Raw genomic sequence first — 17,890 nt, 5'->3', positions numbered from 1 at the left:
CGTTGAGGGAAAGATAAGGCGGGGGCCGGAAGTGAACCAGCGAGTGAAGAAAGAGAGAGAGAGAGGCCGGCGGTGACGCAAAACAGAGCGCGACCTTCCCGGAAGAGACGTGGCAGAGGGAGGCGTAGGAGACAGGTGGGCCTTTCCCCTTGCCTCAGGACTGGCCCCGGTCAGGGACTGCCAGAGGCGGTTGGGCTGCTTCGACCACGCTCGGACGCTCCGTACAGGTGCCTGGACCGCCCCGGGACGGTTTCCTCGCCAAAGGAGGCAGCTAAGGTATATACCCCCCCATGCCTGCAGGGAGGGGGTGGCAATATGATGGTCCTGGAGGGGGGAGCGATCGGCTTTGGTATTCCAGGAAGGCTGGGGATTATGGGCCTTGGGCTCCCTTCCCCAATTGCAGCCCCAAGGGAGGAGGGAGGACGGCCCGGGAATCCGCCCCTCCCAATTCGATCAAGTTTGCTTCGGAGTTACGGCGGGGGGGGGGGGTGCGTTGGATGCCCGTCAGTACATCAATCATGGAGCTGCCCTGTCAGGTGATGAGGGCTTTTGTGGGGGGGGGGGGGAGGTCCTTGGTGCACTGAGCTTTTTGTTGTTGTTTTCTGGCAGACATTTCGTGACCCTAGCAGGTAACATCAGTAGGGCTAGAAGGGAAGGAGGGAGATTATGGAGAGGAGGAGGAAGACCAATAAAAGGAGAATATGATGTAGCTCAGGGTTGAAAAGAAGGGTCCTGGGCGCTCTCTCTCACCTGGGTTGTTTTCTTGGAGACGTTTCATGACCCAACTAGGGAACATCATCAGTGCTAGAAGGGAAGGGGGTTGTGGAGAGGAGGAGGAGGAAGGGGAGGGGGAGAAGGAAGAGGGAGAGAAGGAGGAAAGGACTTTGGGGTCCCTGGATGCTTTCTGAGCTTGCTTGTTTTCTTGGAGACGTTTCATGACCCAACTAGGGAACATCATCAGTGCTAGAAGGGAAGGGGGGTTGTGGAGAGGAGAAGGAGGAAGGCGCAGGGGAGGAGGAGGAAAGGACTTTGGGATCCTGAGTTGTCTCTGAGCTTGCTTGTTTTCTTGCAGACTTCTCATGACCCAAGTAGGGAATATCATCAGTGTTACAGGGAGAAGGGTTTAGGGAGGCAGGAAAATTACTGTGAGAATCTTGGTGCTCTCTGTTTTCTTGCAGACCTTTCATGGCCCAACTAGGGAACATCATCAGTGCTAGAAGGGAGTGGGATTGTAGAGAGGAGGAGGAGGAAGGAGAGGGGGGGAGGAGGAGGAAAGGACTTTGGGGTCCTGAGTTGTCTCCGAGCTTGCTTGTTTTCTTGCAGACTTTTCATGACCCAACTAGGGAATATCATCAGAAGGAAGACTGTAGGGGTCCTGGATGCTCTCCAGACTTGGGTGTTTTTCTTGCTAACGTTTCATTACCTTCACGAGATAAACACCATCAATGCTATAAGGGTGTGTGGTGTGCAAGTGGGAGGGAGATGCAACTGTGGAGTCATTGGTGTCGTAGAAACATGGAAGATTGACGGCAGAAAAAGACCTCATGGTCCATCTAGTCTGCCCTTGTACTATTTCCTGTATTTTTATCTTAGGATGGATCTATGTTTATCCCAGGCATGTTTACATTCAGTGACTGTGGATTCACCAACCACGTCTGCTGGAAGTTTGTTCCAAGCATCTACCACTCTTTCAGTAACATAATATTTTCTCACGTTGCTTCTGATCTTTCCCCCAACTCACCTCAGATTGTGCCCCCTTGTTCTTGTGTTCACTTTTCTATTAAAAACACTTCCCTCCTGAACCTTATTTAACCCTATTTAAATGTTTCGGTCATGTCCCCACTTCTGTCCTCCAGACTGTACAGATTGAGTTCATGAAGTCTTTCCTGATAACTTTCCTGTCCTCTGGACCTGGTGGTTTTCTTGCAGACGATAACATCATATGTGCTTAGAAGGGAAGGGGGTTTGTGAAGGGGAGGAGGACCATGGTGCTCTGAGAGCTTGGTTCTTCACTTGAAAATGTTCCAATGTCCAATTGGATTACATATTTCGTGCTTTAGAAGGGAGTCAGGTTTGGGGGGGGAGGAGGAAGAGGAGGGGGAGAACTGTGGAAGTCCTAGGGGCTCTCTGAGTTTGCATGTTTTCTTTGAGACGTTTCATTACCCAACTGAGTAACATCATCAATGCTAGAAGGGAGTGAGGTTTGTGGAAGAGGAGGAGGAAAGGGACTGTGGGATGCTTGGTACTTACTGAGCAGAGAGGTTTTCACAACACAGCCAGAAAACATCATCAATGCTAGAAAGGTAAAGTTTGCTCTTTGATAACCCAGCAGTAAACAAAGTGTCAAGGGACTACTAGCTCCGGCAAACAAAAAATAAACAATATTATAAATGTTCGGAAACTTCAGATTGTGCAGAATGCAGCTGCGAGAGCAATCATGGGCTTCCCTAGGTAAGCCCATGTTACACCAACACTCCGCAATCTGCATTGGTTGCTGATCAGTTTCCGGTCACAATTCAAAGTGTTGGTTATGACCTATAAAGCCCTTCATGGCATCGGACCAGAATATCTCTGGGACCGCCTTCTGCGGCATGAATCCCAGCGACCAGTTAGGTCCCACAGAGTTGGACTTCTCTGGGTCCCGTCAACTAAACAATGTCGTTTGGAGGGACCCAGGGGAAGAGCCTTTTCTGTAGCAGCCCCGACCCTCTGGAACCAGCTCCCCCCGGAGATTAGGATTGCCACACTCTCCTTGCCTTTCGTAAACTTCTTAAGACCCACCTCTGCCGTCAGGCATGGGGGAATTGAGGAATCTTCCCCAGGCCTATATAATTTGTGTATGGTGCCTCTACTTATGAACGTAATTCGTTCCGTGACCAGGTTCTTAAGTAGAAAAGTTTCTAAGAAGAAGCAATTTTTCCCATAGGAATCAATGTTCTCCCCACCTTTTCCGGCCCTGTTTCCTCCCAGGAGATTCCTAGAGAGGCCCCACAGAGGCTTCTCCCCGCCTTTTCCGGCCCTGTTCCCTTTCAGGAGATTCCTAGAGAGTCCCCACAGAGGCGTCTCCCCACCTTTTCCGGTCCTGTTTCCTCCCAAGAGATTCCTAGAGAGGCCCCACAGAGGCTTCTCCCTGCCTTTTCTGGCCCTGTTTCCTCCCAGGAGATTCCTAGAGAGGCCCCACGGAGGCTTCTCTCCCGCCTTTTCCGGCCCTGTTTCCTCCTTGTCTGTCTGACTGACTGTCTGTGTCTGTCTATCATCTATATATACTGTATCTATCTGTTTATCTACTGAGATTGCTAGGGAGGCCCCATGGAGGCTTCTCCCTGCCTGTTCTGGCCCTGTTTCCTCCCAGGGGATTCCTAGAGAGGCCCCACGGAGGCTTCTCCCTGCCTTTCCCGGTTACAGTTTTGGAGGCTCGGGATTGTAAGTGGAAAATGGTTCTTGAGAAGAGGCAAAAAAATCTTGAACACACGGTTCTTATCTAGAAAAGTTTGTAAGTAGAGGCGTTCTTAGGTAGAGGTACCACTGTATTGTCCAGTTTGTTGCAATTTTCCAGGTGGGCAGGGCGTGTGTCTTGGAACTGTGAATGCAATTGGGGAAGCACAGATGACCCAATCCTAAGCGGAGGTTTGAAAAACCCTCGTGTAGGTAATCTCTCCGTCCGTGTCCTCTTTCTCCAGCTCTTCTCGGCTTAAGCCACCCCTGCGCCGCCTACAATGGGGCTCTGCAAATGTCCCAAGAGGAAGGTCACCAACCTCTTCTGCTTTGAGCATCGGGTGAACGTCTGCGAGAACTGCATTGTCGCTAACCATGCCAAGGTAAATGGAAACAGCGCAGAGAAGTCGAATGCTTTGAGAGTCCCGATAGATACCGTGTTTCCCCGAAAATAAGACCCTGCCTTATATTCCTTTGACGACTGAAATAAGCGCTTGGCCGTATTGCCATGCACTCAAAAGCCCAATTGGCGTGCGGAAATGAATAGACTTACGATGAAAACTGAGGACAAAGAAGAGTTTTTAAAAATCTGGGGGAAATTTTATGAGTGGGTTGAAATTAAAAATAATAAATAAATAAAATAGTTTAATGTTAGGTAAATTTAATGCAGGAGTAATAAAGAAATGAGAAAGAGAATTGATAGAACCTGGATGACAGAAAGAGAAAAGGAGGCAGCATCAGTTCAATATATAACACATTCTTTGAAAATAAATTAAAAATAGATTTGAAATGGAATTGGAGAGTTAAAAAATAGAGTCCTGTATTAGAATGGAAAAAACAAAGAAAACTGTTTAGATGATTGTTTCTTAAATTAAAATTAGATATAGCTTCTTTTCTTTAGATAGAATGAATGAGATTTAGGATTTTTTATTATTTTATATGAAATAGACTCTATGTATATTATTATTCATTAAAGATACATGTGTTGTTTTATATGTATGGTTTTATGGTGGAGAAAAAAAATATTAAAAAAATATTTTAAAAAACTGATTGGGCTTATTATTGGGATGTCTTATTTTGGGGAAAAGGGATTATCTCCCTCTCTCTCTCTCTCTCTCTCTCTCTCTCTCTCTCTCTCTCTCTCTCTCTCTCTCTCTCTCTCTCTCTCTCTCTTATCCTATCTATTTATTTATCTGTTTAGCTATCCTCTATCTATTGTCTCTCTGCCTATCTATCTAACTATATCCATCCATCCATTTTCTGTCTATCTATTGTCTATCTACTGTATCGACCTACCTACGTATGTTTTATCATCTCCATCTATCTATCATCTATCTCTTGTCTGTCTGTGTCTATCTGTCTATCATCCATGTTTCCCCAATAATAAGAGCCAGTCTTATATTTTTTTTGAACCCTGAAATAAGCACTTTGCCACATTGCCATGCACTCAAAAGCCCGATTGGTCATAGTAATAGTATTTAGACTTATATACCGCTTAACAGGGCTTTTACAGCCCTCTCTAAGCAGTTTACAAAATCAGCATATTGCCCCCCAACAACCTGAGTAATCATTGGACCAGATTACCTCCGGAACCGCCTGCTACCGCACAAGTCCCAGCGACCGATAAGGTCCCACAGAGTGGGCCTTCTCTGAGTCCCATCAACAAAACAATGTCGTTTGGCGGGCTCCAGGGGAAGAGCCTTCTCTTTGGCGGCCCCGGCCCTCTGAAACCAACTCCCCCCGGAGATTAGAACTGCCCCCACCCTCCCTGTCTTTCGTAAACTACTTAAGACTCACTTATACTGCCAGGCATGGGGGAGTTAAGATATTCCTTCCCCCCTAGGCCATTACAAGTTATGTATGGTATGTTTGTGTGTATGTTTGGTTTTATAATAAGGGTTTTTAGTTGTTTTTATTATTGGATTGTTCATGTTGTTTTATCATTGTTGTTAGCCGCCCTGAGTCTACGGAGAGGGGCGGCATACAAATCCAATAAATAATAATAATTATTATTATTATTATTATTATTATTATTATTATTATTTGACCCACCTCGGAAGGACGGAAGGCTGAGTCAACCTTGAACCAGTGGTTAGATTTGAACCACTGAACTACAGCTAGCAGTTAGCTGAAGTAACCTGCAGTGCTGCGCTCTAACTACTGGCACCAATCTGGCTGCTCCTCCTACCAACCTCAGAGGGATGGAAAGCTGAGTCAAGTGGAATCTGATTTGTACGATACATTCTATTTTTTTCCTCTGTATGTTAGATCTCGATCAGTACAAATCACCTAAAAACTGAAATGCAAGGGTCTTTCTAGCCTATGACACAAAACAGGCTCCCCTCCCATCCAATTTTATTAGTTAATTTTTTTAATGGGGTTTTTTTTCCACAGTGCATCGTCCAGTCGTACCTGCAGTGGCTTCAAGACAGCGATTACAATCCCAACTGCCGGTTGTGTAACGCGCTCCTTTCCAATAAAGAGACGGTTCGGCTCGTGTGTTACGGTCAGTATCAAACTCTCTGGGCATTCTGCCTCTGTGGTTCCCCACAGCACTATCTGAGACAGAGGAGTCTTCTGTCCTTTAGGACAGGAGTCTTCAAACTTGGCAACTTTTTAAGACTTTGGACTTCAACTCCCAGAATTCCTCAGCCAGCTTAGCCCAGGGAAACAGGGAAGCTGAAAAGTCTTCCACCCTCAACCCCCTTTTTCATGATTGTTTGTTTGTTTTGTCAAGTACAATGATATCTCGTCTTACGAACTTAATTGGTTCCGGGAGGAGGTTCGTAAGGCGAAAAGTTCGTAAGACGAAACAATGTTTCCCATAGGAAACAATGTAAAACCGATTAATGCGTGCAAGCAAAAAATAATAATAATTGCAAAAACGGCGCTCCGCTGGGCGTCGCCACCTGGCTGTCACCTTCCGAAACAGCTGGGGGACTTCTCGGCGTTCTCCCGAACGCCGAACCCGGAAGTTCAGCAAAAGTTCAGGTTTGGCGTTCAGGTTCGGGAGAATGCCGAGAAGTGCCGCCTCCCGGCTATCACCTTTGCAGAAGAGCCGTGGAGCTGTCGGGAGGCTCAAACAGAGGTGGGGAATCCCAATAGGGAATTCCAGGGGCGGAGTTTTGACATCATGAAGACATCCTTCCTGGAGTGCATGTTTTGGCTGGCCAAAACTAAACAAATACACTCAAAATACACATCCTAGATCTGAATGAATGAAATATTCTCATTGAATATTTCCTTTGCACAACTATTCCATTTGCCCAACAGAATGTGAAATTGATTGTCAATCAGTGTTGCTTCCTAAGTGGACAGCTTAATTTCACAGACGTTTGATTTACTTGGAGTTATATTCTGTTGTTTAAGTGTTCCCTTTATTTTTTTTGAGCAGTGTATATTAATATATAAATCAGTATAATTTGCATTTTCTCTCGTGTTCTCTATGTGTAGATCATGGGTAGATGCAGCCTAGCTAATCTCCATAAATTTATGATGTTACCATCCAAACTTCCACAGGCCAGACTTTAACGGCTCCTCTTTACCTCCAGATCTCTTTCACTGGTCCTGCCTCAATGAGATGGCCAACCAGCTGCCCCAGAACACGGCCCCTGCCGGCTACCAGTGCCCCTCATGCCAGGGTCCCGTCTTCCCTCCCACCAACCTGGTCAGTCCAGTTGCGTCCGCCCTGCGAGAAAAGCTATCGACTGTCAACTGGGCTCGGGCCGGACTCCGGCTTCCCCTGGTAAGAAATTGAAGTCCTTGCCATTGTTGAGCTGCTTTGCAAGCACTAAGTTGTTATTATTATTATTATTATTATTATTATTATTATTATTATTATTTATTAGATTTGTATGCCGTCCCTCTCCGTAGACTCGGGGCGGCTCACAACAATAACAAAGACAATGTAAGAACAAATCTAACAATTTAAAAAACACTAAAACCCCCATTATTAAAAGCAAGCATACACACAAACATACCATGTATAAACTGTATAGGCCCGGGGGAGATGTCTCAGTTCCCCCATGCCTGACGGCAGAGATGGGTCTTAAGAACTTTATGAAAGGCAAGGCGGGTGGGGGCAGTTCTGATCTCCGGGGGGGAGCTGGTCCCAGAGGGTCGGGGCCGCCACAGAGAAGGCTTCCTGGGTCCTGCCAAACGACATTGTTTAGTCGACGGGACCCGGAGAAGGCCAACTCTGTGGGACCTAACCGGTTGCTGGGATTCGTGCGGCAGAAGGCGGTCCCAGAGATATTCTGGTCCGATGCTTTATAGGTCATGAAGGTCTTTATAGGTCATAACCAACACTTTGAATTGTGACCGGAAATTGATCGGCAACCAATGCAGACTGCGGAGTGTTGGTGTAACATGGGCATACCTTGGGAAGCCCATGATTGCTCTCGCAGCTGCATTCTGCACGATCTGAAGTTTCCGAACACTTTTCAAAGGTAGCCCCATGTAGAGACCATTACAGTAGTCGAACCTCGAGGTGAGTTCCGATTTAAACCTTTAATCCGCTTTGAAATGAATCCAGATTGGGGGAGTTTTTTCTCTTCCAGTGATTGAGAGCCTCAGGAAAGGTGTTGGACTGATTTATTTATTCATTTATTCATTCATTCAATTCAATTCAATTTATTAGATTTGTATGCCGCCCCTCTCCGAAGACTTGGGGCGGCTCACAACAATAATGAAAACAATATAACAGTAAACAAATCTAATATTAGATATATAAGAAAAAGTATATAAAACCCCAACAATTAAAACCATACAACACATTCATTCATTCATTCATTTATTAAATTTATAGGCCGCCCTTCTCCTAATCGACTCAAGGTGGTGGTGCACAGAATAAAACAAAGATACAAAATTTAAAACCCCAGATATTTAAAAAAAAACATTTAAAAAGACATTCATCCATCACTCATCCATTACTACTAGCATACTACTGGCCGGAGCAGAGTGTTAACACTCAATGGCCCGAGGCCTGCTGGCAAAGCCATGTTTTTAAAGCCTTTCGAAAAGCCAGGAGGATGGAGGCAGTGCAAATCTCTGGTGGGGAGGTTGATTACAGAAGACCGGAGCCACCACAGAGAAGGCTCTTCTCTCTCTTTCTCTTTTTTTAAAAAAATTAATTAAAATTTTCTCCATGGCCCCGCCAACTGGCACTGCTTGGCTAACGGAACCTGGAAAAGGCCAACTCTGTGGGATCTAATCGGTCTCTGGGACATGAGATTTGGATTTGAGACCCCAGGTTTCCAGCCTTTGGTTTGGTCCATCTTTTTTTTTAAACAAAATAGCTGTTTTGGGGTTTTTTTAAAAATAATCCCTGCAGACAACCTCCCTATAAATACTTGGCAACTTTAATCCTGGTGAGGGAGCAAGTTACTTTAAAAGAGAGGTTTTGCAGGACCTTTTACAGGTGATTCAGTTGTTTATAGGGGCCTTAGAGGTCATATAGGCCAGCCCCCTTCAGTTCAAACATGCACTAAATCACTTTGGGTAGGTAACAGCTATCCAACCTTGGTTTGGAAATCTCCTGAAAGGCAGAGACTGTCCTTGGTCTATTGGGAGCCATGGTGGTGCAGTGGTTAGAAGGCAGTATTGCAGGCTGGCTCACAGCCCCACTGCCAGGAGTTCGATCCTGACCAGCTCAAGGTTGACTCAGACCTTCACCCTCTTCAGCCAGAATCATATACTGGAAAGCAACAACTATTCCTTCGAGGCCAAGGATAAATAACTAAAGGGATCTTGCAGTCTTAGTGGATAACCAGCTAAACATGGACCAGCAATGTGCAGCAGTGGCTAAAAAAGCCAATACAATCCTAAGATGCATGAACAGGGAGATACACTCCAAGACCAGAGAGGTAATAATACCACTCTATAAGGCCCTGGTCAGACCGCACCTGGAGTATTGCATCCAGTTCTGGTCACCACACTTCAAAAAAGATATAGAGACTCTAGAGAGGGTGCAGAAAAGAGCTACTAAATTGATAAGGGGACGAGAGACCAGGTCATATGAGGAAAGGTTGCTGGAACTGGGCATGGATAGTCTAGTGAAAAGAAGGGCTAGGGGGGACATGATAGCTGTATACAGGTACTTGAGGGGTTGCCACGGAGAGGAGGGGGACACACTATTTTCCAGGGCACCAGAGGGCCAGACAAGGAACAACGGTTGGAAACTGACCAAGGAAAGATTCAACCTGGAGATAAGAAAGAATTTCCTGACAGTGAGAGAGATCAACCAGTGGAACGGCCTGCCAGCGGAGGTTGTGGACTCCCCAACTTTGGACATTTTCAAGAGGAGATTGGACTGCCATTTGGCTGGGGTGCTGTAGGATTTCCTGCTCAGGCAGGGGTTTGAACTTGATGACCTGTAAGGTCCCTTTCAACTCTAATAATAAATAAATAAATTAGAATGTGTGGCAATGTGTAAATTAACCATGGCAATTCATGATGAAGAGGAAACAAGAATTTTATAAAATGGGGAGTCCCTGATGCAATTGGTTGGCGCAAAGTTAAATAGTTATACTTATAAGACATAAGATGAAAAGTGGATAGACTTAGACCAGAGGATATAAGATAAAGAAAATTGTAATAGGTTGGAGTTTAAGGAATTATGTGAATATAGATAAGTTAACAAATAATTGCTGTAGATATATAGAAGATATACCAAAACGCAATGCTGCTAAATAAATACTATTTTTTACTGTTTGGGGTTTTTTTAAGAATGGAGCATTGGTGGGAGGGCGGGTCCACCTTCAATTTCCACTCCCGGTTTGGGCAAACCAGACCGAACCACTAAAAGGAGGGAAGTGTTTTTAATAGGAAAGTGAACACAAGAACAAGGGGACACAATCTGAAGTTAGTTGGGGGAAAGATCAAAAGCCACGTGAGAAAATATTATTTTACTGAAAGAGTAGTAGATCCTTGGAACAAACTTCCAGCAGACGTGGTTGGTAAATCCACAGTAACTGAATTTAAACATGCCTGGATAAACATAGATCCATCCTAAGATAAAATACAGAAAATAGTATAAGGGCAGACTAGATAGATCATGAGGTCTTTTTCTGCCGTCAGTGGAAGTGATGTGCCGGTGCCTGGAGGCTGTTGGGGTCTGGATGGGTGTCAACAGACTCAAGCTCAACCCGGATAAGACGGAGGTCTGTGGGTTTTGCCTCCCAGGGACAATTCCATCTGTCCGTCCATCACCCTGGGGGGGAGTCATTGACCCCCTCAGAGAGGGTATGCAACTTGGGCGTCCTCCTCGATCCACAGCTCACATTAGAGAAACATCTTTCAGCTGTGGCGAGGGAGGCATTTGCCCAGGTTCGCCTGGTGCACCAGTTGCGGCCCTATTTGGACAGGGGAGTCACTGCTCACAGTCACTCATGCCCTCATCACCTCGAGGCTCGACTACTGTAATGCTCTCTACATGGGGCTACCTTTGAAAAGTGTTCGGAAACTTCAGATCGTGCAGAATGCAGCTGCGAGAGCAATCATGGGCTTTCCTAAATATGCCCATGTCACACCAACACTCCGCAGTTTGCATTGGTTGCCGATCAGTTTCCGGTCACAATTCAAAGTGTTGGTTATGACCTATAAAGCCCTTCATGGCACTGGACCAGAATATCTCCGGGACCTCCTTCTGCCGCACGAATCCCAGCGACCAGTTAGGTCCCACAGAGTTGGCCTTCTCCGGGTCCCGTCAACTAAACAATGTCATTTGGCGGGACCCAGGGGAAGAGCCTTCTCTGTGGCGGCCCCGACCCTTTGGAACCAACTCCCCCCAGATATCAGAGTTGCCCCCATCCTCCTAGCCTTTCGTAAGCTCCTTAAAACCCACTTCTGTCGTCAGGCATGGGGGAATTGACATGTTCCCTCCCCCTAGGCTTATAAAATGTATGCATGGTACGCTAGTGTGTATGATTGGTTTTTAACTTGTGGTGTTCTTAAAATTAATTTAATATTGGATTTGTCTTGTATTGCTGTTGCTGTGAGCCGCCCCGAGTCTGCGGAGAGGGGCGGCATACAAATCTGATTAAACTTAAACTTCTATGTTTCTATGTTTCTAAATAAAACTGCTGCCTCTCGCCCCTCCCTTCCAGGCCGCCAACTACGGAGTCTACGGAGAGGGGCGTCATACAAATCCAATAAGTACCGTATTTTTTGCTCCATAAGACGCAGTTTTTTTCCTCCCAAAGTAGGATGAAAAATCAGCGGCGTCTTATGGAGCAAAGATGCAGGCAGGGAGGGGGGGGAGGCGCTGGAGCAGAGGGGGGGGCGGCGATATACTCACCAAAAGTGTCCCGCCTCTGTCGCCGCCTCTCCTCTTCCCAACCCCGAAGAGAGCCGCGCCTTTCGGCCTCCGGAAGTGCTGGGCCGGGGGACGCCTCCACCGCGCAGGTTTAGGAGGCGGAGCGGCACCGGAGGAGCGTTGGCGGCTCCGAGCCTTTGGGAAGGCTACGGGAATCGCTTCAGGAGGCGGGGAAGTCTCGAAGACCCAAAACCCAGCCAGTCGCTCGCAGCCGGTCGGAGCTGCCCGTCCGACACCTCCGTCCGACCCGTCCGATGCTGGCGCCTCCCTCCCTCCCTGCCTGCCGGCCCCTGCGCGCCCCAACCCCCCCCCCCGAACTCCCGCGGAAGGCAGTCCCCGTTTCCCCCCCCCCCCGCTTGCCAGCTCTCGCTTTGGTGTTTCTCCGGTGGAAGCAAGGCGGTTGAGTTGCTCCGAGGTTCTGCTTCCAAGCAACCGTTTGCCGCCTCCCCGCAAGCCCCCTGCCCGAAGCTGCAAGCGTGAGATCCTGGGGCGAGGGGGAGGCGGCAGTCCTGCGCTTTGCACTGGGGAGGTGCAGCGGGGAACCGGGGAGGAAGCCACCCCTCTGTGCTGGGAGGGAAGAAGGAACAATGTTCACTATCTCCCAGGACCACCAAGCCCCCTTCCAACAGCACATGCGAGGCTCCTGGCCTGCCAGCTCTCAGCTTCTCATTTCTGCTTTCTCTCTTTCTGTCTTGCTCTTTCATTCTTTTTTCTTTCTCTTTCTTTCTTTCTTTCTTTCTTTCTTTCTTTCTCTTGCTTTCTCTCCTTCCTTCCCTCCTTCCATTTCTTTCATTCCCCCTCTCTATTTTTATTTCTCTTTCATTCTCTTTCTTTCTCACTTTTTCTTTCTTTCTTGCTCTTTTTCTTTCTCTCTTTTACCTTCCCTTCCTCTATTTCTTCTTTTCTTTCTCCTTCCTACCTTCTTCCCTCCTTCCCTTCCTTCAGTCCTTCCTCTCTTACTCTCCCCTTTCATAAGTTTCCTTGCTTCCTTCCTCTGTTCTGTCCCTTCCCCCTTTCTTTCTTTCTTTCTTTCTTTCTATTTTTTTTCTATTTTCCTCCTCTAAAATCTAGGTGCATCTTATCAGCAGGTGCGTCTTATAGAGCGAAAAATACGGTAAATAAATAAACTAGAAAGGATGGAGAACTCCGCTCAAAGAGTCTGACCAAATCACCCATCATTTTGACTTCCTTTCTGGGTGCCCACCAGATTATTAACCTGGATATTTATTTTTATTTTTATTTTTCTGCTCAGATTGATGAAACGGAAGTAACTCAAGAGATAGATGCTCACAACACCTCAGAGGGTAGTGACTGGTCCAGTTTCACAGGTGACTACAGTATATGGCAGCGATGGTGAAAACCTTTCGGTTCATGCGCCAATAGGGTGTGTGTTTGTGTACTAGTGCATGCGCATGTGCCCACACCCATTCCCTCTGTCCACACATGCGCACACACACCCCACACGCTGCCCCCCTCCATGTGCGCACAGTCGTCACCCGTCCCCGGTCCCCGTGCATGAATACAGGCCTCACTAAAGCCTGGGAGACAGAGAACGCAGGCAAATGGGCAAACCGGAAGTTCAGAAAAACAGACTTCCGTTTTGCCCGTTATGCTGTTTTTTTGTAGTCTGGAGGCTTCAGGCAAGCTTCCTAAAGCTCCAGAGTGCGAAAAACAGCACAACGGGCAAACAGGAAGTCTGTTTTCCGAACTTCCGGTTTGGCCATTTTTTGCACTATGGGGCTTCAGGAAGTTTTCACCGAAGCCTCCGGAGTGCAAAAAACCCAGCAAAATGGGCAAACCGGAAGTCCATTTTTCTGAACTTCCGCTTTGGCCATTTTTCACACTCTAGGGCTTCAGGAAATCTCCCCGAAGCCTCCAGAGTACAAAAAAACTAGCACAACGACCAAACCGGAAGTCCGTTTTCCAAACTTCCGGTTTGGCCATTTTTTGCACTCTGGGGCTTCAGGAAGTTTCCCTGAATCCTCCAGAGTGCAAAAAAACCAGCAAAACAGGCAAACCGGAAGTCCGTTTTTCTGAACTTCTGGTTTGCCCGTTGGGTGGTTTTTCACACTCGGGGGCTTCGGGGAAGGTTCCCTGACACATCCAGAGGGCGCAACGGCCTTCCCCAAGGCTGAAAATCAGCTGGCTTGCACGCACATGCACATAAAACAACGCCTCGCGTGCCCTCTGATATAGCTCCGCGTGCTACCTGTGGCACCCGTGCCATAGGTGGCACCATCACGGATAAATGGGCTCAGGGGAGCTTTTCTCCACTTTAACAACTTTTAAGATGAGGGGACTTCAACTCCCAGAGCTGGCTGGGGAATTCTGGGAGTTGAAGTCCCCTCATCTTAAACATTGCTAAGGTAGAAAAACAAGTAAGAGTTAGGTGGCGACGAGGGCATCACATCCTTAGCAATGGAGATCTCTTTTTAGTTTTGTACCGACCATGGTAGATCCTCCTTGTTAAATGTTAGATCTAATGGAACACTTTTTCCTCCCTTTTTCTTTGTTCTTGTTAGGGTTGGGTGTATATTTTTTGCTTTCTTTCATTTTGTTTGTTTTACCATTCTGCATTTTTTTCTCTACGATAAAACCCATAAATTAAAAATCGGAAAAACCCACTACCTAAATTCAGCCACAATCAGGCTAGGGTTATATTATTCTTACTTTATTGTTTCATACACTGATTTCAGTGCTGCCTCCTCAGAGCAGCCTACAAAAATGGCGGACAGTCCTTTAATTCCCAGGAAAACTCTTTTTTTAGTAGCGCCGAATGCTGAAACGTCTCAAAAGCTCCATTTCTCACTGGAACTCAAGCTGTCCTCCTTCTCCCCGCCCAGTACTCAATTCAGAAGAAACTGCTCCACAGAGTTCAACCTCCGCCTTCGCCTACAGCGCAAGTTGCAACCTCGAGTCCCCGCAACAACAACAGCAGCAGCAGAACCTGAAGAACGGCGGTGTCGCGGACCAACACACGATCGTCAGCATGAATGACGGAGGTAGAGACGTTTGCACGATCAATGTAGGCCGGCCGCTGCGTTTGGGGGTGATGGTGACGGAGGGAGATAAATCGATTGGGGGGGGCAGCTGTTGTTAAATCCTGGTTGCCTTTATTTGATATTGGATTAAATCCTTCATTTTTATCACTCGAAAAACCCCAAAGAAACTCCTTTTTAGACTCGAGTTGGGGAAAAATCTTAATACAAGTTCATAAGGATTTTGAGATTATTATTATTATTATTTTTCACTTCTGCTTCTTTGGGAATGCAAAATCTTTATCCTAAAATAACAATCTCTTTATCCTAAAATACAATTGCTTTATCCTAACATACAATCTCTTTATCCTCAAGCAAAGGAGGAGGAGACTAAAGCATAAAATATCCTCGTGCTGTTGCTGGATTGTCAATATCCTACCAGAAGGGCTAGAAAGAAAAAGATTTTAAGCATTTATGTGGCCAGTTTATCCAGTATGCAGCTTCCTTTTCCCAGACCAGTTTTCTTCCCCGCTCTTTTCCTTATACCATCATGATTCATAACATCGCGTTTACATGATACCGCTGTACCGTCTCACTCGCTTTCGTGGAATTGATCGCGCAGAATTTCTCCAGTGAAACTCACGAGTTTCGGGGAGGGGCGGGCAAGAAAAAGTTGCTATTTCCCACCTCCACCCCTGGGGTGGGGTGGGACCTTCCCTTCTTCTCTCTTTGCCTTCAGCCTCCTCGTCGTGGAAAATTTACGACACCCGGGAAGCCGGCGTCGGCCAGGATTCGAGCGCGACCATCGACTTCGACGAGGACAAGTACCGCCGGAGGCCGACACTAAGCTGGCTCGCCCAGTTGCTCAAGTGAGTCTCCGATAATCAGTTCCCAGCTTGTTCGGTTTAGGGAACCAGCTGTCCTGAGAGATGCTGGCGGGAAAGAGAGAAAGAGAGAAGCAGAGATTGACGAGAGGAAAGACACAAAACGAAGCGGAAGGAAGGGGCTCATTTCCTCCAGAGGGTCCAGACTCCACCTGGCTTCCAAGCAGGTTTGAATGTCTGTAGGGAAGATGCTCAAACCTCTTACTTTTTTGCAAAGGTAACTGGATTTCTTTGGTTCCGTTTTCCTTGAAAACGTTTCACTTCATCATCCAGAATTTGAAGCAGCTTCTTGGACGAGAATTGAAACGTTTTCGGGTGGTGGTGGAGTCCAGGTGCCGATTGGAAAAAAACACAGTTTGGATTCCAAGCAGGTTGGTAATCACAGTTCGGATCTGACGAATGTAGGAATATTTTTGGTGCTGCTCTCTCTCAATTATTCTGGATTCTCTCCGGGCAGTTTCCTCACTTCCTTTCTCCCCATCCCCACCTTTTTTAGAAAGCCTGCTCCTTGTTGCAGGATCCGGCTCGTGGGATCTCGCGGCAAGCCAGCCAAATGCTTTCGAAAGCACCCCGCAGTAGTCAAAAGAACGGCTTAATTCTCCTCTTTCCTTCTGCCGGCAGGAATCGCTTCGGCACCCGAAAGCAGCCACGGTCTTTAATGCAGAGGTTCGTCATCTTCCTCCTGATCGGCGGGATCGGCTTCCTGACCCTCATCATCGTCATGATGAAACTCGGCCGGGCCTCGGCTGACAACGACCCCAGCCTGGACCCCAAGTTCAACCCTAACATCCGAGTGGGACAGTAGGGGTGCCTCTCCTTCGTTCGCGTGGGCCCCGTCCTTCCACTCTTGGCTCTTCTTCCTCTTGGGCAGCAGAATTGAGGGAAGGAGGGAGGCCTGGAGTTGCTACTACTGGGCGTGTCTCCGTGCCTGGACAGAAAAGGTTGTCGGGACACCTTTGAAGTTCAGATGAAGTTGTGCCGGTTACAAGATGATCCATCTCTTTCCCTTCCTTCTCCTCCTCCTCTCCGCAGTCCGATAGGAAGACCAATTTTTGTTGCCCGCTTTATGCAGAAAAAGGGCCAACGGGCAGTTGAGGGATGAGATTGAACTGGAAATTTCTTCTCTCGCTGCTCCTCCTCAGTAGTAGGTGGGAAATCCCCGTCTCTCTCTTCTCGCGACGCGCCTTCCACTCGAGCTCGGCGGAGGAGAACGAGCTCTGGGGCTTTCCTTGGGTTGGGAGGGGGGTCTTCCCCGTTGCTTTGTTTTGCTTCTTTGAAGGTGGTTTTGATCGGTTGGCTGAGACTCAGGGCGACGGGGCCCATAGCCACTTTTATTAAAAGAGTGCGGCCAAGTTTGCGGATTCCTTCCGCGATTAACGGGACCTCCTCTCCTAAATCCGTTTTGATGTTTCTGCACAAGCTGCCCTCGGTTTCAGGAACACCGCAGCTCCATCCCCCGTCCCCCAAAAAAGGGGGAGCTCTGCCTAAGCTGAAGCGACACCTGTTTTCACCCCACTTCGGGCCTTTCCCTTAACGTGGCTTAGTTCCCAGCCTCTCTCCTTCTGATTACCTGCTAGATACAGGACACCGGCTATTTTGGGGGAAGCCCCACGGCATCTTCGAGGCCCTCAGGCTTGGGGCACATTCTGGAGGACCAAAAGCTGCCTTTACAGCCTTTTTTGAGGTTGAAAAAAAAGGTCCGGGGTTTGATTGGCACCTGGTCAAAATGCCGTCGAGATAAGAAGGCCACGGCTCCTTGGTGCTTACAAATTGCTTCCCTTATAATAATAGACCAGGCGCTCCACGTCAAAAAATAAAAGAAGGCCAATATTATCTTATGTCCCATTCTTCCTTGTCCTTGGTTCCAGACAACCATTCCGTTCAAACCTTAATTTCCTCAGAAGGGTGGTAGCAACCTTGTCTTCTTCAGAACCACTTTTTTCGCCCCTTTCTCCAGCGTTGACAAATTTGGTGGGACCGATCGCTTTACCGAAAGAACCGGTCCCAATCCATTTTGGGGTGGAAGTGGGGCAAAGTCCTTCTCTCTCATCCCAGATGTCCAAGCAAGAACCCCACCATCCTTTGCAGGAGACCCCAGGTTTGGGGAAGGTTTTGGGGACTGGTGGAATGACGGTTACATGGACCTGCAGGTGGTTTTATTTCTTGCCTTCGTGTTCTTCGAATGTGGGACGGGCGAGAGTGCGAAACTCTGGCCCATTGAAGCAATAGAGACATTTCTTAATATTCTATTAAACTCTCTTGGCTAATCCTAAAGGCTT

General features: G+C 47.4%; 1 protein-coding gene across 1 annotated transcript; it reads left to right on the top strand.

Annotated features, from left to right (window-relative positions):
* Position 1: 1 nt before the first annotated feature.
* ZFPL1 (zinc finger protein like 1) lies at positions 2–17,885 on the top strand. The gene is made up of 8 exons (XM_070766273.1): positions 2–276; positions 3,681–3,818; positions 5,830–5,941; positions 6,987–7,180; positions 13,002–13,077; positions 14,593–14,751; positions 15,467–15,596; positions 16,233–17,885. Exons 2-8 carry the CDS (start codon positions 3,717–3,719, stop codon positions 16,414–16,416), a joined length of 957 nt encoding a protein of 318 aa, XP_070622374.1. The 5' UTR covers positions 2–276; positions 3,681–3,716; the 3' UTR covers positions 16,417–17,885.
* The last annotated feature ends 5 nt before the right edge of the window (positions 17,886–17,890 follow it).

The sequence above is a fragment of the Erythrolamprus reginae genome, chromosome 13, assembly GCF_031021105.1.
Source record: "Erythrolamprus reginae isolate rEryReg1 chromosome 13, rEryReg1.hap1, whole genome shotgun sequence".
Lineage (NCBI taxonomy): Eukaryota > Metazoa > Chordata > Lepidosauria > Squamata > Dipsadidae > Erythrolamprus > Erythrolamprus reginae.
The sequence above is the reverse complement of the archived record's forward strand: the minus strand, read 5'-3'. Positions and strand labels throughout refer to the sequence as shown.

What these genes read in the sequence shown, in the direction of transcription:
- ZFPL1 (XM_070766273.1), top strand. Translation starts at nt 3,717, where the DNA reads ATGGGGCTCTGCAAATGTCCCAAGAGGAAGGTCACCAACCTCTTCTGC. An exon ending in CCGGACTCCGGCTTCCCCTG is followed by an intron (nt 7,181 to 13,001) that starts GTAAGAAATTGA and finishes TTTTCTGCTCAG; the next exon opens with ATTGATGAAACGGAAGTAAC. An exon ending in TGACTGGTCCAGTTTCACAG is followed by an intron (nt 13,078 to 14,592) that starts GTGACTACAGTA and finishes CTCCCCGCCCAG; the next exon opens with TACTCAATTCAGAAGAAACT.